Here is a 24,215-nt window from a genome sequence, read left to right as displayed (position 1 = left end):
TTAAAGGATGTTTTTTCTTATCAGAAACTAAACATCAGGGGAATTCTTGATGCAGGATGTACTTTTAAATGTAATACCTTTTGCCTTAAAGCTAAAAGTGATAAGGTAGTGAAATGCTGATGTCCTGTTAACAAAATTAATGGTTACTGTTAAGAGAAAGTTATTTTAGGTTTAGAAACAATTAAAAAATTTTCCTAAGTGTTATCTTCAAAAGCAAAGTGAGGAGCTCAAAACTGATAGATGGTGTTTTTGTTTCTTTCTGAAAATGTCAGGGCTGACACTTAGGATGTTTGCTTGCATTTTGAATTCCAGTAAGAACAAGGAGGGAGATGGTGGGATGAATATGTCCCATCTATAAAAACAGTATGGTAGTTGCTAATCATAGTTTCTTAATTTAAAAAAAAAAGAAAAAAAAGGTTATACAGCCGGGACAACCTGCTATCCTAAACGAAAGAACTCCTACATTTATACTTGAAGGTTATAACATGTATCACATAGAAAAATAAACAAGTGATGTCAGCTGAGGGGAATAGACACTGTAARTTAATGTACAGCTTGGTATAGTGTGGTAAAAATTTGTGAGATGGGCAATGCTACTGCTTAAGTTCTAAAAATGTGCTCTAAGACAGTTTAATAGGTCTGGAAATTATCTGCAGAATATTATAATGTATGCACAACTAGGAAGATTTTCTAATACATGAAAATAAACTTTAAAATAAGACACATACTGAACATAGGCTAGTTGCATAAGCTTTTTGTTTAAACTTAGACTGATATGGAGCAGCTTGGAGGCGAACTGTCTCATAGGTCAGGTGTACTGATGTTCTGTCAACTTCTGTGCTGTTTATTTTTGGTTATGGTCTGATTTATATACCCATCTAGAGTTTTAAGATAAACTTTTATTTTGGATTACAAGGCTTTACCTTGATTGCCTGTGTTCTACGTGTTTTTGTTTTTTGTTTTGGTTTGGTTTTTTTTGGCTTTGGTTGGAAAGTACTCTGGGAAAGTTGGAATAATTAATATAAGTTGCCAAACTGTGACTCTTGAGCCTATTTTTTCTCACGTAAATGGAAGTGTTTAGTGCCTTTTAACTAAATGAAGAATTGGGAATGTTATTTTGCCACTTCTGCCCTATTACGAAGTGGCTAAACTTGTATTCCCCTAGTGGGAAGAGAAAAGAGAAATCTGAATATGGCATAAATATTAGATACAGATTAATTAATTAAAAAAAAAAAAAGAATCCTGTCACGTGTCTGGCTATTTGTTCCTTATGAAAATCTGTGGTTGAAACACGCTTGTTCACTCTTGAGGTAAATTTCCTTTAGCTAGACTAGATATGATTTTAAAAAATAAATAAAAATTGGAAGGAAAACACTAGGCCTGTGTTTTTGAACAGTGATGTATTTAAAATGTAATGGCTATTCTGCAGTGTCAGAAAATAAAAGAACTAAAAAGCACACRTGCACAGTAAATGCAATGAATACGACAAGTAGTCGTCTTTATTGAAAGGATTAAAAGCTGCCCCATCTTTGTAAAAGAAATTTACTGGTTCTAATTCATTGTATTTTGAAAGGGCAGTTGTTACTTGTTGATTTTTGTTCTTTATTCTTTTTAGCACTCACTGCTATTCACTGGAGGCAAAAACTTACTGGAAAACTAAGGCTGCTTTGCAGCTGGAAAACATGCTTGTAATACATAAATAGGACACAATTTACTATTTAAAAGCTACTTGCAGACAATTTTTGCTTTCAGTAGCTTGCTTCAACTTAGAATCAAGTTCTGAAAATGAATTAGACAATTCAGCAATAAAAATATTGAAATGTAAATGGTAAGCTCTGTTTTGCCACACCGTGGGTACTCACGATAATCAATATGTAAGGATTCCTTTTTCTCAAGTTCTTTGTTACATATTTTTTTCAATTTGGCACTAAGTGTCCTAATACTTTTTGTTTTTAAAAGGAACAGATGTTAATGTTAACATCATTATCATTTTTTATTATTTTTTGTATAATCTGAATTAGTATTTAAATGACCATATATACTGAGTTTACAATTCAGTTTCTTAAACTTTATTATAAAAGACTGGTTACCAAAGTATTTTTGATACTTAGAAATATTGAAGTAGTATAGAGTGCCTAGTAGCATAGAAAGACAGCAAAGTAGCGTAGAGTACCTTTTCCTTTAAATGGTATAACCTCTGGGCACACATGCATTGATCACAGAACTGAGACAAAAGGGTAAACTTTGCAGGGGCTGGAGACTTAACTGGATTTATTTTGGCTGCATGTTTTCTTTGAGCAACATCTTGAGAAATTTTTGTTATTGTGAATGAAAGCTTGTTTATTTTCTTTAACGTGTACATCTAACACACACACACACACACACACACAGTGTGTGGCACAGGCATTTAAATTACTTAGCTCACATTCTGATCTATGAAATGGAAATAGCAAGTGTTCTCCTAGGCGAACTTGGAAGGAACTCAAAAAAGAAATGATTTCTTTGAGATGAACAGGTCTTACTGTTTGAGCAAAGACTTTTTTTTTTTTTTGTGGCTACACGAACAGTGGGTAAATTGTTCCCAAAATATCTTAATGGCAATAGCATCTTTTAAACAATTCCTATTCTACACTGTATCTCACTTGTTCTTTTTTGTCCATAAAGAATAATAATTAAAAAAAAATCTATTAATGAAGCAATGAATTAGGTTATGTAAAATTCCCATTTAAAGTCTCAAAAGCCAGGAAATGAAAAAGTTAAAACTACTCAGAGTAATGACCATTCACATCAGTTTTAATTATTGCTGGGTGAGCGAGTATTACCTTGAGAAACCTAAATTTTTCCAGACTCCTCCATATTCAAACCTTTTTTTTGAATTACTTAAAAAAATAACAAAAGCAAACAAAGCCTGGAAAACGAACAAACAAGCAAACAAAAACTGCACTGAAAGAATTCTGAAGTTGAAAAAGCAGATACTTGAAAGTTGGACTATAATGGAGTTAATATTGTCCTGATTCATTCTCCAAGTATTGTGCTTCCTCCCTATTTTAAAGTGAAAGGGAGGGATCCTGTGGAAAAGGATTGTATGATTCTGTAATTACAGACTGCTGTATATGAATTAAAGCTGTATGCTAACTTCTAATTTTGAGGACTAATTTTACTGTTCTTTTAACATAGTTTTAGTGAATGTAAATTTATACTTCTTAAGTACTGAACAAAAATGAGAAATTCTGTGAAACATTATCGACTCTCATAGGACTAAAGAGGATTGTTAGTACTGCTAATTCCACAACGCAAACCTCTGCTATTCAAACTCTAGGGTAATTGCATGTGGCACAAATCTTACCGTGGCCTGTGTGAGGAGTAAGAGAAGCACCTAGGCTATGCAGTCTTGTCAGGATGACCAACCTCCTCCTTTTGGGTGTGTAAACTTCTGAAATATCCTTTTTGCTTCTAGGTCAGAGCGTACTCAGTGATTCCCCTTCCCCTCCCCACCCCTCACCTTTTATAAGCCACAATCGAAGCATGTACAGAATTGGGAAAGTGCAGTTTTCCGAGGTTTATAATKTGGCTGAATGAGCCTGACCCTGTGCAGCTACCTTTAGAAAGGCACACCTCTGGAGATAAATTTCAGGGCTAGACTTACAGGAGCTGCAGTCACCTGCTTGGCAGGACTGGGTATAGTGTATGTTTTGTATTCAAGTGACAAAGCGGAGGTTTTGTTGCTGGGCAGCTTTTATTTCCTCCCAAATTCTCTTTGTAGCTGTATTTCACACTACCTTCTTCCTGCAGGTTCCAGTTCTGGAAAATGTGAGCAGCTGGATATGTTCAGTTAAACAATCATAACATTTTTGGCAAAACCAGCATATTTATTCTAATATCATGTTTGGGCATGATATAAGGGCTTATTTTGTTGAAACCCTTTAGAGCATTAAGTATTTGAAGGGAGGGTGTCAAGAGGATAGGGCCGGACTCTTTTCAGTAGTGCCGTGCGACAGGACAAGAGGCAGCGGGCACAGACTGAAGCACAGGAAGCTCCGCCTGAACGCGGGACGGGRGGAGAATTTCTTCCCTATGAGAGTGACGGAGCCCTGGACCAGGTTGCCCAGGGAGGCTGTGGAGTCTCCTTCTCTGGAGATCTTCAAGGCCCGCCTGGATGCAACCCTGTCTAACATGCTCTAGGTGACCCTGCTGAGCAGGAAGGTTGGGCTAGATGATCTCCAGAGGTCCCTTCCAACCTTACCCGTTCTGTGATTTTGGCTATCCCGAAATAGAACATTTTAGCATTTACAATTATGTTTTGGCAAGATTGTAATATTAGAAAGCTTAAGAAAAAGATTAGTCAGATAACAGTAGTGTTTGATCAGGGTGGTCTAGTCTTATCTGTATGGAACCCAGATAAAAGCTTGGGGAGTCTCCTCTCAGGTCGATCTTTCCGTCTCTAGCCATGCGTGTTGCCTTGAGTGTGTTGTCCTGACAGCTCCATTCCAGCCTTTCGCAACCATGTGAATGCAACTGAGTTTAAAACTCGAGTCCTCTAGTTGTGCACAGGCACAGCAGGAAGCATTCAAATTTAAGGTCCACGCTGGCACCACAGATATTCTCTATCATCTTGGTGGCGGCATCAGTGAACCTGTTAGCCATCAGTTTTAACTAGCGTGGCTCATGAATTATCTTTTACAAAATTAAATTTAAAAGAGAATATTTTGTTAAATAGTTGCTTTTTCCATTTGCCACTCTACAGGAGGAGTTGAAAGACAAGATAAAGCCTCTTGCTATTTAATATGTTTATTAAAGAAGGAATCAAAGATTTTTTACTTTTTTATTTATTTTACAGTTTGCGTTTTACTGAACTGTCTTTTGGATAAAGGTAGTATAAATGTTTAAAAAACATCACTTTCACTAGAAATTGCTTACTCTGTTTTTGGCCATGCATTTAAAGAACAAAAGAGAAATCTCCTTGTTTTGCCCTCTCAAATCGAAGTAAGAGGATATTATGAGGCAGAAAATACTATTTTTATACCATCTATCACCTTTGTTAACATTTTATTAGACATAAATCATGTAGTTTCAGGTTGCATAGTGACAATATGGTTCACCATGCATTCTATTTTTATAACTTTATTTAAAACTGACATGTAACTTGCTGTACCTGAAACCCCAAGTGAGCCAGTTACTGGAGTGTAACAAAGTTTTGACGTCAGAACTGCTATTTATTCCACTGGCAACCATTAGCAATGCATTACCCTTTGGCACTCGCGTTTTCAGAAACATGGTTAAATTTTTATGACTGGTTCTGGCCAATTAGGATTCTTTCTCAATATAGGAATAAGGGAAGAGATCTTTTTTATATTCTATTAAATATAGCTTCCCCAAAACAACAGCATAGAAATATGATTTTTTCAAAGTTCACAAAACATACTGTTCAGCCACACTTCACATTGAGTGCTTGCTGTACATGTATGCAGTCGGGGGTTAAGCTAGGCTGACTTGTCAAATGCATGAGCCTTTATTAGAAATTAATGTAATTACAGCTGAGTCATGCTTGCAGGTCATCCTGTTAGCTTCAGGAGGATGTAAAAAAGAGCAGAAGACTTCAGGTAGGGAGAGTTAGGAAGATACAGAGGGCATGAAGGAAAATTGTTGGGGAAGGGGAGAACCCCTCTCTCAGACAAATGTTAGTTTAGGTTCCTGTTGCTGTTTGTCCACTGCCACACACACACACACACACACACACACACACACACACACACACACACTCTAAACTTCAGCAACATTAGACTACAGGGCGTTTGCATAAACCATACAGAGCATAATGGAACTTCTGAACAAGGGTGTTACAGGATACGATAGTATTCCTAATTGCTTAGTATCCTTATCTGTTTGTGTTCTGGTGATAAGAAATGCCATTGTGTACAAATGTAACATCTGCAACAGTGAAATTTTTCTTCTGCAACATTTTTGGTGTATTTCTCCTGAGGGCTTGGTAATATGCACTGTGTATTCGTGCGTGAAGCTGAAGCTGCCAGTCTACAAGGCTGATGAAACACCAGTTTGTACATGTTGCTTGACTAGTATATTTTAAGCTTACGTTGAAGAGATTGCTCTTTCACAGAAGAAGATTTTTCAGTTTCTGCACTTTGTTAATGATCTTGCATTCTCTAGATCTGTAGTAAAAATATTGTCAGCTTTTGCTGTAGGTTGTTGCATTTCCTGTAATAACACTTATCTGGAGTCTCTGGTTTTTATTTTTACAGGCCAGTTCTAATATAGTGCATAAATGTTACTGCTTGCAAACTAAAGATCCTTTGACTTGTGGCAAACAATTTTTATTTGCCAAGTGAATAGAAGAAGCTCAATCTTGCAAAGTACCAGGCATCTGCGTCTTTTTACTCAATTTTGCTAATCTGCATAATATATTTACATAATATAAAAAATACATAGTATAAAAAAAGACCATGAAGATAAACAGAAATATGACAGTCTCAAATTCACTATATAGCAATATTTATTTCAGTTGACTGAAATAAAGATAGAAAACTGGAAAAGATAGAAAACTGCTTTAAATCCTAAACTTAAACATTATATTCTAATGTTAGTCCAACTTTAAAATTACAACAAAATATTGTTCCCGCTGTTTCTTGAATGCTAACAACTTACATGTGTTTCAATTTAGGTAGTAATTGGAGCAGTCACTTTTTGAAGTTGAATAGTGACTTGACTTGTAGAATTTCTCTTACCTGCTCCATTGTGCAAGATTGAGGGCCAAGACAGACTCAAGCTTTTGTTAATCATATGAGAAGGTTCCTGAATGAAGAAATTTTCAGTGCAGGATCTACCCTTTGGTCTGGTAAATATTTGTGTAAGGCCTAAAATTAAGTTCCCTACTCAGACGTTATTATAATAAAGACAAGAGGTGCATATTTTGCTATAAGGTGTAATTCATTCAGCATTTGCCTTCCCAAAAAATCAAGTACATTTATCAACACAAATGTTAACTTTTTAGATGAATCTGCTTGAGAATATTCATCTCYCTCAGTATGTTACACTAACTTGTGTAGTGGAATATCTGAAGTTCAGACACTGTATATATTCTTCACATTGTCACAGAAGACTGTCGTACAGAAACTRTATGACAAAAGGATATTCCTAGTCCACAAATCAATATCTGATGTGTTTTATTTTCTTAACATGCACAGTTTCATCATGAACTCAGTTGACTGCAGAAGCAAACTACACATGTGATTATTTGAAGTAACAGAAAACTTATGAAGTACTGAATCATACCTATAATTCAGTGCTTCAGCCCTCTAACTTCAACTGTGCTTTGGAAAAACTGTGATATAAGCATAATTAGCTTTAGCTGCTGATCTTTATTTGTGCAGAATTGTGAAATTTCAGTAATTTCAAATCACTTCAGATAGAATCTATTTGTAGTAAGCATGAATATATTTAATTTGATCTCTATTGATGTAGTGGAAAAGAAGTATGTACTATAATTATTTGGGTTGTACCTTGGTTAATGAGCAATAAAGGCAGGAAATAAGTGTTCCAAGAAAATACCTTTTTTCTCATAGAAAACAGAAAAGCTCTTTCAAGTAATATTTTTCAGTGCTATCTTATGGGTAGAACACCCGTTCAGTGTTCAGTTGGTGTGAAAAATATATCGAGAATACAAATGGGCTAGCACTGATACTGCTTGGAGAAGCAGTGCGATTGTGGAAGAAAGTAGGAAACTTYGGAATGTTTAAGAACTTAAAAATTTAGCAATTGAAGGAAGAAAAAAAGCAAGTCTTAAACTAGAATTTAATGCAAAGTTTGAGGAGAATGTAGAGTCATGGAAGTACTGAAAGGTCAAGTGAGTTTGATAATTCATAAATGAAGGAGCTAAGACATTTTTAAGAGGACTGACATGAGTCAGAGGTGAAATTAATGGAAAGGATATAAATTTGTAATGTGACAGGAAAAAGTGCAAAGAGGAGCAAAATTTAAATTTTGATTGGCCATTTAACATCGATAGTTAATTTACGGAGAAGTCAAGGATAGCCAAGAAGGAGCTTTAGAAGAGTCTGCAGAATGTCTTCAAGATATCTAGTTCTCAGTAGAAATACTGAGTGATTTTTTTTTTTAACCTGTAGAATTAACAAAAACAAATCTGTTTGATTATGTATTTCTGTCTCACTTCATTCTTTGCTATACTGCAAGTGTATATACCATCTCTTACAGTTGCCGTGGAAAGTAATATGGCTTCACATCTGTTTGTCCACTTTAGCACAAAATGAGTCAGTGAAAACACTTCTAAACATACACTCTTACCTTCATGCTCTGCTGTCAAGCATCACATGTTTAGGAAAAAAAAAAAGAGAGAGAGAGAGGGAGAGAGAGAGAGGGAGCGCTACCTCACTTCACACTTCACCATGCAGTAAGTGATTATAGTTTCCCATGTCCACTAACAACTGGGTAACAACTTTTGGTTCTCAGGTAGCTGACTTGCAACAAATAGAAATGTGGATGCTGTATGTTACACCTTTCTTGAAAAAAGTGTGTGTGGGGGGGAACTCTGAGATAATTATTATCTACATGGTTCTCATAGAATTTTTCCTCAGGAATGTTATATGTCAGTTACTGCAGTTTGTTGGAATGGTCTGTGGTATTTTGGTATTTAGAATACTAAAGGAAAGAGAGCCAGGGAAGAAACATCCACTTGGGGGATCAGCTTCCTGCTATTACTGTGACTTCTCCATCAAAGAAATAACGTGCAGACTGAAGCAGAAGTATTTCTGTGTATCAAAATCTGTTTTTTTTTTCAATGCAGAATATCAAGTTACTGATAGACTAACGTGATGAGGAGTAAATAGACTGAAAAGTGGAAGGCGATCTCTGCCTTTTAGATGTCAYACTTGGGAAACCATTGATTGAAGGGACAGGAAGATAAGAAGATAGATAGTATAAAAATAGTATATTGCAACTACCTTTTATCCAGAAAAAATTAAAGCAAAACTTTCAATGTTTCTGTATGAGTCATGTTTTCTAACCACTTCTTTGTTTCCTCTGCATCTTTTTTCAGTTTGTCCGCTGCTTTTTGAAAYGCTGTCTATAAAACTTGGTCCAAGAAATACTTGTTTGTAAAACTTAGTTGAGACCTGATTAGTTCTGCTAAGATGGTATAGTTGACTTTTAATTTTGTTCATCAGACTTTTGCTAATTATACTGTAAAAATATTTGTCTTTTTTTCTAACAGCATCACATTCTGATTTAGGGTGTTTTGTTGAACAGTGTAATTCTCAGTTCTTTTTTGCAGGATTATGTTAATTCTACAATCCATGATTTTTGTGCTCAGTGCCATCTGGGACTTTAAAAGTATTAKTATCTGTTTCCTGAATATAGAAAATATTGACTTGTACTTGGCCTAGGATTAGTGCCTGTAAACAATTCTGTTGAATTGCCATCCAGTTTGGTTACAGGCTGTTTATAATTACTAGTCTATGATATTTAAATCATTTATGCACCTTACAAAAACTTTCACCGTACTTCCTTAGTGTACTATAATTTTGCATGGAACACTTAAGAACTAGCATTACGTGTGCTCTGTATTCCCTTCCTACAAGACACACATTTTGTCAAAAAAGAAATGATTTCTTTTAATCTAAGATGCAGGTTTGATGAGACTTTGTCTAGCAAAATTATTATTTACTGCTGCTCCTAACTGTTACTTTTGAGGTCCTTGCATGTTGGTTCTTCACTAGCCTCAAGAATATTTCACTCAAGCATTAAGCGTGTAGTATTTCTGACCCCTTTTTTCAAAGGGTTTTATAAAGTGAGCCTGGTGCTATCTGGAAACAAAAGCCTGTATATATGATGATGGAAATTTTCTTTCATCTAAATCTCCAAATCCACAGCTAAAAAGAAGTGTAAGCCTTGTCTGAATTCGCACATAGTATCATGCGACAGCAGTGGTGGTGTTTGGGACCTGACAATCCATGCTTCATTCATTTAGTGGTGTTTACCTTGGACTACCCGCAACTCAAAGACTGAATGCGTTTCGCTGTGAGAGCACATTAGGTGCCCATCTTCATATTTAGTTTCATTGGACAGGTATTCAAATTGTGCTTTGAAATCACTCTGATGCAAACTAAAGTKCAGTTAGGTGCGAGTGATCAGAAGATTGTCTAAAGAGCTCACCCCTAATGAAATGCTGATGTGTAACTGCTGTGGGTACGTGCTCCAAGTAAGGMATCTTAGAATACCAAGTGCCTAGCTTTGTGGGAAATCAGGTTCAGGTCCCCAAGATCACCAGTAGAAGTCTTCTGGCTTCAYGTTACAAAAATTTATCARCTAATGTACCATGAAGAAAATATGTTGAGGAAATCCCAACATTTTATTGTGTAGAGTGTCTTTTTGCTGTTCTTTTCTTCACTGAACTGTGGATGAGAGCTTAAGTGTTTGTTAGAGTGATCCACAGAAAGATGGTGTCATGTAAACAAGTAGTAAAGATAAATTGCAAAAACGTTCACRTTTCTGAGAAGGCCTCAAAGCATTGTTAACACAAATCTAGCTTAATCTGCTTTTCCTGCTCTTTGGAGAGGAATGGTGCAAAATAGTTTTGACACAAACCATTTAAATGGATGTATGTTTTTATTCCCCACCTACTGGGATGTTCCAGAAATACCTGATCATCTTTTCAGCAGACAGAATCTTCCATAATATTTTATTCATTCATCTGTGTTTCAGAGAACTCACTGGTTTTATGCAAAAAAAGCCGTATGACATCAGAAYAGCTTTCTATAAGGGTTGCACAACTTTCCTTTTATATCATGCTAGATTAACACTTTTAAATTATTTTGTTGTTCTCTGTGAAAAGATAGATATTGAGCTTTTCCTGTAGTAATGATCAAAAGCTGGTAACCTTGAGATCCTGATGTCCCTTTTTCAGTAGCAAAGGGGATTGGGAGGGGCTTTCTTTTCTTCTATATTTATAAAAAGGCTGAAAAAAATTGTATTTGGGAGTGGTACCTTTTTCAGAGTTTGTTAGCAGTAAGTAGAGTTTCCAGTCATACTAGTCTTATTTTTGATTCCAAAATCCCTTGTAATCACTTTGTGAAAATTTGAAAGAAAGAAGCCTCTTCAGTGCCAGTGTAAAGTTATGCATGCAATGTAGAGTTCTCTAAGAACAAAATGAAAAGTTTATTCCTAAGAGTTATTATATTTTTATTATTAAGTTGGATTATTTATATATGCTTGTAAAATGAGTAATRTATATATACATTCTGATGAGCTTAAATAAACATCTGRGTGAACTTTACAATAGAGAATTTTAGTATCTGTTTGAATATAAACATGCTGTAAAAGACTTCTAGATCATTGAATCCAATAGTATGGTATTACAAACCAAAACGTAATATAATGTCTTTCACTATGCTCTACCTTAAAAGTAGTTAGGAGTCCTGTAGACATGCTTCAGCTGTTCMAGAGCGCAATTTCTCATGATTTTTACTTTCCACTTAAAGTAGTTACCTAGTCTAATTTAAATTAAGCAAAACTAATAGTTGATCGATATCTGTTAATTTTTTCCTGCCTGGCATTTAAAATAGTCATATAAACATTCACATCACTACATTAAAATATTAACTAATTCACATTTATTTCTTGACTGCCATCTTTTCTAGTTTCATTTCGTAATAGTGACTCTTATTCCTTCTAGTCATTGAATTAAAGCTTTTTCATATCCGTTCCACTTTGAGTTGCTCTTTTCTAAGTAAGGCTCCCATAATGGCATACGCAACTACAAATAAAGTCTTACCATCAGTAATTTTCTCTGCATAATGAAAATAYTTCTGGGTTGTACACTCAAGGGTTTTTTTGCCTGTTTATGCTTGTATTAGCACTGTTGTTTACTGTTTATCTTTAATGATCAACAAAACTTCATATTCCTTTTCCTCTTGATCATTTTCAGATGATAAACTTCTGGGTCGTAGGAGAAATTTTTCTTTTGACTCCTCAGTAAATGGTCTTATACACTATTGAACTCTAGTCATTTCTCCATGACTTTGTTATCCTTTACTGTGGTACTTGCAAAGAATTTAACTAGATTGATATTACTGCCTCTTTTAGGTTAATATAAAACTTGAGTAAAAATTGACTTTGCCATACTTTTTTGCTTATGCACTTTTAAGAATCATGCTTTCTGATAGTTGAAACTGGGTCTTGTGTCTCTAACAGTCTGGCAGTCACATTTTTATAATTATACRGCTCAGCACACTGATTCATAAATTATCTAAGTAAGACCATAAGTTAGTGACAAAGTCACTGATAATTGTTGGTGATTCTAAGTTATTCAGTACAGCAAAAATCAAGCTTACTGTGAAGAACTTCAGAACCTTACAAGACAGATGTATAGTTAAGCGTAAAACAGTATGTGACAGAAAACATCCAAGGTTTGCTTACGTAGTGATGGGCTATGAGCTGGCTAGTCAGTAATGGAATATTGGGCTTGTAAYATATAATTCTATGAAAACATAAGCTTAGTGCTCAGTAGTGGTTAGAAGAGCATGTTAGAAACTATTAGGAGTGGAATAGAGAATAGAACAGAGAATTGTGTCATTTAAACTCATGATATGGTTGTGTTTTTAATGTTACTCACGGTTCTACTTTCCAGATCTCAAAAAAAGATAAGGCCTGGTATAAGCAAAGATGTAGAAAAGCAAGGGGTTATGGCTTGTGTAATTTCCAGCTGAATGATGCCCCTACTTCACTTTGCCTTTATTTTCATTGCTCTTTTTTTCTCATATTTTTCCTTCCCACAATTAGAGGTATATGGCTGGGAGGTAGACATCTAAGTTTTTGGATGATGCGTAGAGAATTAAACGCTCAAAGCAGTAGTCAGTTAGGAATGTAGACGTGCTCTTTCTTATGTGAGAGAACTGAGATTTAGAATGACAGAAGGGGAGAAGTTACTTGTTTCTTTCATAATATGTTCTTGATGCCAGATGTATTCATCCTTAGTGTTCTAACTACCATGTCAAACAAAGAAATAGTTTGTCAAAAGAAATAAAAATCGTATAGGACTTTTCAGGCCATTCCAATACTGTCAGCTGCTGAATAATTAAGGAATAAAAAAGCTACTGTGGTTCAGATTGTTTTTCCATTTATTGTCGTAGTATTACCACTGAGTCTGAAGGTCTAGACTCATGTTTTGCTAAATAGTCAAAGGTTATGCAAGTGTGTTCCAAATATCAATAGCAGCAGATCTGTCAAGGCAACAAGTATACACAGTTTTGAGCAAGCTCTTGCCATGAGTAGAGCACTTCAGAATGCCAGAGCTTATGATGTGGAAAAATACTGTGTAAATTTGTTTTGTTAGCTAAAGAAAATGTAATGGTAGTTACATTTATTAGAGGGTTCTGCAAGAGGGGGAGTTGTTTTTTACATGCTGCCTGTCTGTGTTTGTATAAGAGTCTTACAAAATTTAAACTAAATTGTAGTAGGAGTCATATTAAAGCAATTGAACGTGTGAGTGTAGCTAGAAGTAGCCTATTCTGACATTTCATTACATGTTACACTCTAAATCATTGATGTATGCCTTTTAACTTCATGTTTTGTACGCAGAAAAAAAAAACAAGCTCTTTCAACCAGTAAATGAATACTCTTGGAAGTTGCATAGCTATATTTGAATCTTATAAACTGACTACTTTCTCTATAATCCTCTGTTTATGAGCAGATTACTATGAATTTCTGAAGGGATAAGCTTGCTTAGAGAAAGCACTGAACAATGTAAGGACTTAATTTTCCTTCATATAAAAATGATTTTTTTGATCTGAGTTTCCATTATGTGTAAAAAAATTTTTTGTTCATTAATTTCTATATTGTTCAGAGAATAGTTAATTGCTGCTTTAGGTAGAGCAGAAGCATACTTAGCACAAACCAAGATGTTTGGGGAAAGAATGAAATTAAGGGAGGAAATACACTTTTTATTCCTTTAACATAGCACAGCAGCAAGCTCTTATCTCTTACAAACTTTAATATACACTATTTTGGTCATTATACATAGCTGATCATAACTGATTAGTAATTGGTCAGTAAATCTGATACATAAAATACATATATGAAATATGTATATGTATAAAGTATACAGAATTTCTTTCCATATTTTACAGGGTTTTGCGAATGAATTAAAGAGGACTTTTCTCCCTTTTAAGGCCAGTACAAGAATTTGTGTGTCAGTGAAGCAGCTTTGTATGTGTAATGAAAGTGTGGTGGGAAAGGGAGAAGTTTATAAAAAATACTTTACTAAGATGGTAGTATAGAAAAAATGAGGAAATAATGCATAAGATTTATTTACTCAAAGGAAAGTTGCTTTACTACATTGTTGTTTTTTTCTTTTTTTCTTTTTTTTTAACAATAAAAAACACTTAGGAATAGAACCAAACGGTGAGATGAACATCTCCCTTTTAAAGGCATTTGCATAACTGTCAGTAAAAATGCTAGAAGAATACCAAAAACTTCTTGCAGAAATCTAGTTAGTTATTAGACGATCTAAAATAACCAGCAGAGTCGTTCATGTATGTAATCTATATATATTGTATCTGAGTGGAGCCGTGTAGTTTCATTGGCTATAGAAATTATTGCATAAGTTTTTTCTGCTTTCGGAATTACTCTATTGCCCACTACTTTGCTTGTGGTTGAGTGGAAGGAGGACCACAATGATTGTGGYTGTAGAAACAAAACCTTTCCTGGTGTGATTTACTTCCATTTTCTTCAGTTATCTCAACTTGTGTTTCCTTGGCACATATGAATGACAAAATATATTTCATATTTTATAACAAAGGTGACGTACATAAATTCAGTTATCTCAAAAATTTGATTTCTGTAGTCATGGAAAACAAGCATTTATGAAAACATACCTGGCATTTTTGYCATCTCATTCACCATCTTGCCCAAAGAATTGTTTCTGTCTTGATCTGTGTTCTGCTTCTTTATTTGCATTACGCTGCTTTCTGTGGAGGTCACGTGAGCAGAGAGGAGAGGGAACAAAAAGCAGTACAAAAAGGGTACTGAAGTCTGAAGTGAGCAGTGTAGCTTAAGTAAAAAACAGTGTTAATGAAGCTGTGGGTCACAGTGAATGTTGGTAGACCTGAGATGATTATACAGGGCTTCARCTGGTTCTGTATTCCTCTGAACCTTGTAAAACTAGATAGTCTTATTGCCATGAATGCTAACCTAACATTTACCTCAATATAAAATCAACAGATGATGCAATGTAAAGTCAGAGAAATATTTAYGGCTCTTCTCATGGATAGTATTTTGTCCTTTGAGCTGGTAGGTTCCTTGAATGAAAGGCAAGGCATTCTAAAGGTTTGATTTCCTTGGCACATATGGATGAGGACGATATATTATTACACGTTCTGTAACAAAGGTGCGTAACAAAATGTTACATGTTTTGTAGCAAAGATTTTAACTCTGGTTATCAGGAAATTGTATAAAATAGCATAATCAGCCACTATTATTCGGGAGTAATACTTAGAAAATTTATAAAGACATTTTAAAGTTTGAGGTATGGATTTTTAAATTTACTTCTTTAATCACCGGTCATATTTTATTGGCCTTGTGTTTGCCAAGAAAAAATCTATAGTGTTAATCTTTAATTTAGCCAGAGAGGTTCATTAGAAATTTATATTTTCAGTTTTGTTTTGGACTGGATTGAACATACCTGCTATGGAAGGTGTCTAATACAGTGAGGTTTTTTTATATTCTATGGAACTGATCTTTGCTTTTTTGATTAAATAATTATATCTTCTCTTTTAATTAAATAGCTTTTGGTGCCTGGATTAAGTGGGACATGAAGGGCAAAGGCAACATCACTTTATGGCAGGGTGAGAAAGAGAGGAAGTTTGTTGGAAGCTACCAGAGAACAATTAGAGCAGGAAATAACTTATTTCCTAATGGTGTGATTAGGAAGCAGTGAAACGGAGGTGGAAAAAAGGCAATTGACCAGAGGAGGCAGAGAAGCAGTGTACTCGCCTTTGCTTTACTAGTCTTGACAATGCAAGATGTTTGGTGCTGTAGAGGCTAATATAAAAAGCTGGGTTTTTTCTCTTCAAATTTTATGGAGAAGAAGTATTTAACTTTTGGAATATATGAATGCCTTTTATTTGTTCCCAAATTTTAAGGGGGAAAACATGATGAGTAAMACTTTGTTAATTTGTAAATACTTAGAGGCATGTCTGTAATTGTAACATGCTGAATAAAATTATGGTTATACCCTCCAAATTTGAAAATAGGAACTTACTTGATTCTATGGAAATTGGTTTTTACGTATACTTCTTCCTACTTTTTCAGGTCTTTGATAATCAGTGWCTGAGATTAGATTTTGTAATTTTGTGATACAAAAGCCAATGTAGGCTGAACTGTTACTTCTTAAATAGATATATGGGCTTTTTCCAGAGCTGTAAATAGTAGYTTTTGTAAAGCTGGGAATATAATGACAAAACTTCTTTGTCAGTCAGCAATTTAATAGATATTGAAAATCTTTATTTTTTGTTTGCAAACATAAAGACTGTGGCAATTCCCATTTGCCAAAGGTCATTTAAATGTTTTGGAGAATATRCAGACCTGGTTTTGAGAGGGAGTTTACACTGCAACAGAGTAATGCTCATAACCATTTCCAGTTAAGGTGCTGGAAGTTCCAGAGAGTTACAAACAGAATATCGTATCATTTATTCCTAGGTCCATGGTTTGTATCTGCCCCAGAGCAGCTGTAAATGAAAATCACAACTATCTGACAGTTKTTCAGTGACCTCGGTGAAGTGAGTCAGTGATACCAAACCAGGTCTAGCATCAGTACAGCTGGTGCTTATTGGCATGTATATCGGCAATCAGTAGAGTTGCTGAGTCAAAGTGCCAGGTTGGTTTGATTTGCATTGACAAATTTATTCTGTTACCATCCCTCTTCCCCCCCCCCCCCCCCCAAAAAAAAATACGTATATGAAAGCTGTGAAGGGTGTTGTCTGCTTTTGACATTCTCAGACTATAATCTCCTAAACTGTTTTAACTTTCTGCATGCCTATATTCAAGTCATTCGTTACTAAACCCTATAAATCTTCGCCATTTATAAGTTGGGACTAAAAGCACTTCATAACTGTTTAATATTTCTAAAATGTTTGAATATTTGAAGTGGTGTTCAAGTACTAATTTTAAGTATTTACTCTTAAGCAAGGCAATTGGATTTGGTTAGATTTTGGTCATTAGCTTCAAAGAATGTTTACAATACTTGAATTACTTTCTAGCTTTGTGATGCTTTTGTAGTCTTGATAGCTTCTTTGGTATCCCCAGGATCACTCATCCAATCCTAGTCTGTAATGTTTCTATTGGAGCAATGCWATGAGAAAAACCTTGCAAATAGTTAAAAAGACTCAAGGATAAGGGAGAGAGAAAAACRGTACTGCAAAGGATAACCAGCTCCAGCTAAATWAYCTTGATGAAACCACAGCMCTTTGAAGAATGTGAGAGGTAGGCAAGACAAAAACAGGAGAATAATCCAGAAGCGACCTTAGGTTCATTAAGGCTTATTAACATATTAAACTACACACCCCTAAATGAATAATGAGATGGAAATAACATGATAATGATATGTTACCGCCTCTTCTTCGCTTCCTATGCTAATTAACAGGAATGTGAAAGCACAAGTGATTACCTGATGTAATGAAAATGTATCCAATAGGAAGATTTGTATAAAGTACTCCCCGAAAAGTGTGTATAAATAAAGAATGRGGGGGGGAGGAGATGTGCTAGCTTTGTGGATTTACCCACCTAGCACCCRTCTCTGTGCAGAAATGAAATAAACAAACATCTCGACCCCGTGTGTCTGTTGGTTGCTTGCACACCGGGTAACAGAACTCAGATTTTGGACAACATTTCCATATCCTCTCTTCTCTCAGGCTTTTCTGAACTATAAAGCAGGCTATTTCATTTAATGCTTAGGGATGTTCCCTAAGTCACTGGTTTTCCTTTCTTGACTTCTCTGCTAAGTACTGTTTTTGCAATATATTAATACAGGAGGGGATCTACAGTGATAGATTTTCACACTAGATAAATACGGTCATTTCTGCATATCTAGGGCAACAGAAGGCATGTGACTCTAGGAAGTAAACGTATTTAGCAGAGGGTTCATAATTTTTTTATTATTTGATCGTTTATTTGAGGCTATTTTGGAAAACAAGACAGTTTAAATTAAACCTTTTTGGAGAAAATCATGTGCTTAACAGGCAGTTATTATTTGAACATAGGCAGAAAGGGGAAGAGTTTTATTATGTTCTAATAAAATATTCTGAATGCTTGGTAAAATATTTTTCTTTGATTAAATATATCATTCTCATAATAAACTAGATTCATCCACATYATCATTATCATCATTACAATCCTATGAAAAACAGTTGAGATTCATTATATACAGTTTCTGTGTGCAGGCTATATTTTCACACAGGTGAAAAACTGACATCAAAATGTCAACCTGATTTTTTTTATCTTCAACCTTTTTTATTTGCAAAGTTCAAAACATTTTCCAGCTGAGGGATACCTAACCCAAATCTGAAATTTCAATTTCAGATAGACTTGTTTATTCTTTTTATAATTACCTTTTCCTAATCCCAAAGTGTTGGCAGACCATAAAATAAAGGCCACTGTCTTAAACATCTCAAGCATCCATTTATTTATGGTTTGCTTAAGAAACATAATCAAGTTTCTAGCAGGTCATAAGGATATAGATCAAAATAATTTTTCAAAATGATTGGTAGCAGAATTCTGCACTAGTTCATAGCCCCCAACATGGAATACTGTCTGGTAGGGGAACTAGACAATAGTAATTTAGGATTTTTTTTTCCAATTCTTATCTATTTTTCTCTGCCACATACAGTAGTGTAAAGTTCATTCATTTATGCAAGTTATGAAATAGAAAAACTGCAGTTGGACAAAGGGAAATGTGTTTTCAATCAAATTCCTCTCATATTGAGGAGAAGAATAATCTCAAGCCTGTCACTACTAAGCTTCAGTTAAAGCAAATACATTGAGTGGATAATTGTACTTTTCAGGAACTGTCAATTCTTTTTCGTACTAAGCTGAATAGTTGCATTTAGTTCTGTACAGTACAGTAATGTGTATATGTGATCATGATAACCTTCATGAAATACATGTTTATTCCAGGTGTTTTTGCTAGAAGAACTATTTTAAATAAGTTGATTCACTTTACTGTAATGAGGATACCATTATACAGCTAAATATTCTTTCATGTATTTGAGTTTATATCATAATTTTTTTTAAATGGTGCATTTTCTCCCTTTTTTTTTCCTCATAGCATTTTTTTGTTTACAATTGGATGAGTGCAAAAATACCTCTGATTTTCTGTTCACACACTAATTTTAAAATGAAGCCACTGCAGTCAACTAAATTATGTCAAGGTATCTGTTGTGTCAATATTAAACTGATCAGAAAGTGGGATTTAAGATTTAAGCTGGTATTTTGAAAAGGCGGTTGTCTCATTTTCAAAGTGACTAAAATGCTCAAGTGTCAAAAGGTATAAGCAGCTCTCCTTTTGTAGTTGGAACACTAAGGAATTACTCTCTCTGTTCCCTCTTTTGCCCATGAAACTTGGACACAATGATTAAAGTTAACCCAGCTGGCCTTGTAATAGGTGAACATTAACCCATATGGCTGAAGAGCACTTATCCAAACCATTGTCGAAACTCAAATGCGGAGGCTCTTGCTTCTGTTTAGGGGCAGTAATATATTGGTTTTTTGCAGGTACTACTTAAACATTCAGCAGCATATTGGTTTACATTATAAATCGTTATGAGATTGTTGAGATTTTGACAGCCAGATCTAATAATCACTTAGTTATAGATCTCCTGATGCATAGACCATGATGAAAAGTACAGGCTTAGACACCAAGAAAGAGTTGGGGGACTTCGGAGGTGTGTTTCTTCCACTCTGTTGCCTCCTCACTTTCCCTTTTCAGCACAGGCGTTTTAAGCAAGAACTACCTTAAAGCTAAGTATGAAAAATAATAAACTCAAAATTGCATATGACATTCTGCCCCCTCCAGTAATTAGGTGGCTGTGTCAGAACTGCACAGAAATATTTGATCTGCTCATGGTCCGGTGCACCTAATCTTGCCAAACTGTTGTTGAAACAATAAATACCACAAAAATAAGTGTTTGTTCAGTAGTAGGAACCTGAAATTTTCTCCTCTCAGATTAAGAATTAACCAAAAGGCTGTGCAGTCRTGGTCTATCTTGTCGGTTTTCCTTTGACTCGAACAATCTTTGTTCTTTTCTGTGTTTTGGCCTAACTTAGTTAAGAGCCTTACCAAGAGCAGTGGATACTCTAGTGGTTAGGACATTCCCTCTGGACAAGAAAGGTGTCCCTTTGTATCCGTTCATRTTGAAGCAATGGAACTGAATTCCTATTTCCCCTGAGTGGGTGCTCTACGTAGGCTGTTTTATAAAAGGTGGCTATAGGGCTGCCACAGGCTGTCATATGTGTACTTAAAACTTTATCTGAATGTGCTTTCACTGCATTTTGTTAAGGCTTAGTTTTATGGTGTGCATTAGATGGGTTCTGAATTGCCTGTCGGATCGGCCTGATCTAGGAATTAGGCTTTGTTCTGTCAGTTATTTTGGATGTGAAGCAGCCTAGTCCTTGGCGAGCATTTGGAGAACTTTGAGGTCAGACGGGAAGGAAGGAAAAAGTAGCCACTGACAGTAGCTTGGATCAGTTTTGCATGTTGACGTATAAAAACTACCTAACCTATTATTTTGAGTATAGCCTTGTTGCTTTTGAGTCATGTGAGCACTATTATCTAATTCCTACTATATAAGTGGGAAGCACTGCACTATTACAAATAAAATTGAGACTATTCATTTGTGATTTTCTTACAGGAAACAGATTCAAGCTCTTCTAGGACAGTTTAGCCAGGCAGAGGCTTTGTTAATCTCATCTGGAGTTGAGCCAGGGACTCTAGATGGAGTTCTCCTGGATGCTGGCTGTTCCTCAATGCAGTTTGATACACCGGAAAGAGGTTTTTCCCTGCAGAAGGACGGTCCTTTGGACATGAGGATGGATAGTGACAGGTACCTGTTAATAAAATATTTCTCCTCAGAACTCCAACAGCTATCGCTCAGCAAAACTCTGTGTATTTCATTTCGAGTTGAAGAATTCCATCATAAAACCGCATCTAATTTTGCACTAGTATGCTCTCTTTTGCCATACAGCTTCTCTGGATTTTAATTCCTAGAACCTTGGTTATGTTCTCTTTCACCTCTCTGAAATACAGGAGAAGATAGAGATGAGTAATTAAAACAATAACATTTTTTTAATTATTAAAATTATTTTTGTAATGTATAGTATGTACAGTTATTGGGACAGCTTTTTAATGCAAGACTGAAGGAYTTCTGATAACATTGAGGAGAGTAGAGAAACTGCCAAGTATGATGATTATGTTGACAAGTCACTGAGTTAAGAGAGTTAAGATTTGAGGTAGATTTCCTACACATTTTCCTATAGTGAGTTCCCCAAGAAAGATCRTAGGCCTTTAAAGTTTAAAAATATATTTATTAACTAGAAGTTCTCGCTTACATGCTCTCGCTCTCCCGCACTCACGTTCTGGCGCTCTCTCTTTTTCTCGCTTGCTCACGAACTCCTCCCCCCCCCCTTATTGAGGAGTGACTATCTGAGACAGATTTTTTCACTCCTTTCCTTTAAAAGTTGAAGCTACTCCACCTTTTYCTGTTAGGTCCCTGTGAGATTTCTAGTCTTGGTTTCAGCATCCTCATGACTAACTGCATTGCAGTAAGCTCTCTACAGTCTTCTTTGGCCCCTAGAAGGCTTTTTGTTTGCTTCTTCTTCACTTTCAGAGACCTGTTTTCTCTCTGTTATTTCAGCAGTTTTTCAGACTCTTTGATCTACAGGCTCACAGCTCCTTACTGGGATCCCTTTTATTTTCTGCCACACTTACTATTTGTGGAAACTTCACTTAAGCACGTTCAGTTGTCCCCTCAGGAAGGGAACAACCTCCCTCTTTTCTGGAATGGCCATCTAACCCAGTTACTTCTCTTTAACATGAATATAATGTAAAATTAAAACAAGAAGGAAAAAGATCTTGTCTTTGATACCTGTCAATTAAAATTAGAGAGCAATCTTGCTTTTAATGTAAGAGTATAATGTTGTCGTATGTGAACTTAGATTTTATAGTAAGCTTTCCTTGGCAGTATTATAAGCTTCCTTTCACATTGTGAAAAAAACATAACCTACTTAAGTCACAAATTAACAACTACTAGTAAATCTCATGTGTGCCTAAATTATCAGAATTGGTATGGAGTATATTCAAGAGGATGAAATGCAATAGTAGGATAATAATTTCTGTTTATGTAGGAATTTTCTTCTTCAAGCAACTTAATATAGGTTTGTACTTTTTACAAGAAAAAAAAAGGAAGATCTTTGTTGTGTAGATAATAGTAATTGTGTAATGCATTATTAGGAAAATGAAAATTTCTCGCCCAGTGTTTTGATGAACCTGTGGTCTTAAGAAATATCATTTGACCTTTCATTGTTCACATAGAGCCTGTGGGAAACCTCAGTTATTGAGAAATTATTCAGAAGTCTTAACACATAACAAATTCCATGATACTCCCTTTTTCCAGTTTTGTATAAAAAGCTCAGATGATCCTATTGGGATTCAGCCCTCTGATTTCAAGAATCTGAACTTCAGGCTTGTATTTGTATCATAAGAATACATACATGTAATGGTATCACAAGAACAAAGAATACCTGTGGCATAACAAAAGCCTACACTACAGTTGTTGCTATGATACTACTTGCCTCTGATTTCTAAGTTTTGTTATCTTTTGTGAGATACTGCAGGARGGTAATAAATGGCTGAAAAATATTCTGCACATTGGTAGAAGAGAATTTATTAAGCAATAGATGATATGTTCTTTCCACATTATTAAACCTGATATATAATGTTCATAAAATACCTTGAATTCTTTYGGTAGCAAAGTGGCATAGATTAAAAAAATATGTATGTATGGTATGTAATATGTAATAGTTTTTAATAATTTTAATAGTTCTTTTCATTTGTCATATTAGGTCATTTGTATTCCCTCAAAAACAGTGTTTGAATATAAATTCTAATGCCTTGTAATAATAAGTAAATTATTTTCATAAACAATTATTTTCATAGCAGTAGATGTGAAAGAAAAGATCCTTGAGATTCGTTCTGAATAGAAACCAACATATAATGCAAGGTGACTAAAATGAACCTGTGAGGGACAGGTTTATATTCTGAAGCTGTCTAAAGAAAAATAGTCACACAGCATTTCCATTTTAAGGTGATACAGAGATATATTTATTCTTGTCAACTCATTAGGCATAGTTGTACTGTAATGCTTGGAAATACAAGCTAGTCTAATTAACGTTGAGGAACATAGTCCATCTAAAGTAGCAAGAAATAGGATTTATAAGGTACAAGCTCTATCTGTTTTCATAGGGTTCCTGTCTCTTATTTAAAAACCTGAAAGGCACTTCTATGCAGTGTGTGTGTTTGACTCTGTGTCTCAATGCTATGAAGCTTCACCTCTTGTCAATGAAAACTGACGTCAGTGGACTAATTGGCTCTTCTTGTGCGTAGGTATCCTGACATGCCCACTGCTGCTGATGTTGTGAATGCTTTAGATCAACAGGCACTTGCGTCCATCCTGAGAACATACGGGGAGGAGAGGCACGCCAAGAAAATCGCTTCAGCCATCGTTCAGGCACGCAGCATATACCCCATCACCAGAACTCAGCAGCTTGCAAGCATTGTTGCAGGTACCCTCATTAATTCTTCACAGTGGCTGAGAGAGAAAAAATATTAATCCCCAAGGTCCCAGAGGGATCTATTTGTACTTGAAATCATGCAGGATCTAATCCTGCCTATTCTGCTCTGATGTCAGCTCTTTTGTTTTTTTTTTTTTCATTTTGTAAGCTCCCACTTCTTCTACTTTAGTTTGCCGATTAGTATAATAATAGATTTTACATGAAGCGATTTATTATTTGTGCCAACCAAGTTGAAACATAAAAAGACAGCAGCCTAGAGAATTCTTTATCCCAGCTATGGATAAGCCTTCAAATATCAGATAGGTCATATGCTTCTCTTAGTTTTAAAATTCTACTTTTTAATATTTTGA

The 24,215-nt window shown here is 35.2% G+C and overlaps 1 protein-coding gene across 2 annotated transcripts in view; it reads left to right on the top strand.

Moving 5' to 3' along the window:
* Positions 1–24,215, top strand: part of METTL15 (methyltransferase 15, mitochondrial 12S rRNA N4-cytidine) — a 90,367-nt gene that overhangs the window by 56,931 nt on the left and 9,221 nt on the right. The window contains exons 4-5 of one of the 2 annotated variants that reach the window (XM_085300882.1): positions 20,928–21,119; positions 23,678–23,856. In XM_085300882.1, the coding sequence (XP_085157008.1) occupies positions 20,928–21,119; positions 23,678–23,856 (371 nt within the window). The remainder of the gene's footprint in view (positions 1–20,927; positions 21,120–23,677; positions 23,857–24,215) is intronic. The other variant, XM_085300883.1, reaches the window with a different exon arrangement.

Source organism: Rhea americana, unplaced genomic scaffold (assembly GCF_003343005.1).
Source record: "Rhea americana isolate MKP2758 unplaced genomic scaffold, rheAme1 scaffold_17, whole genome shotgun sequence".
In the NCBI taxonomy this organism is placed as follows: domain Eukaryota; kingdom Metazoa; phylum Chordata; class Aves; order Rheiformes; family Rheidae; genus Rhea; species Rhea americana.
The sequence above is the reverse complement of the archived record's forward strand: the minus strand, read 5'-3'. Positions and strand labels throughout refer to the sequence as shown.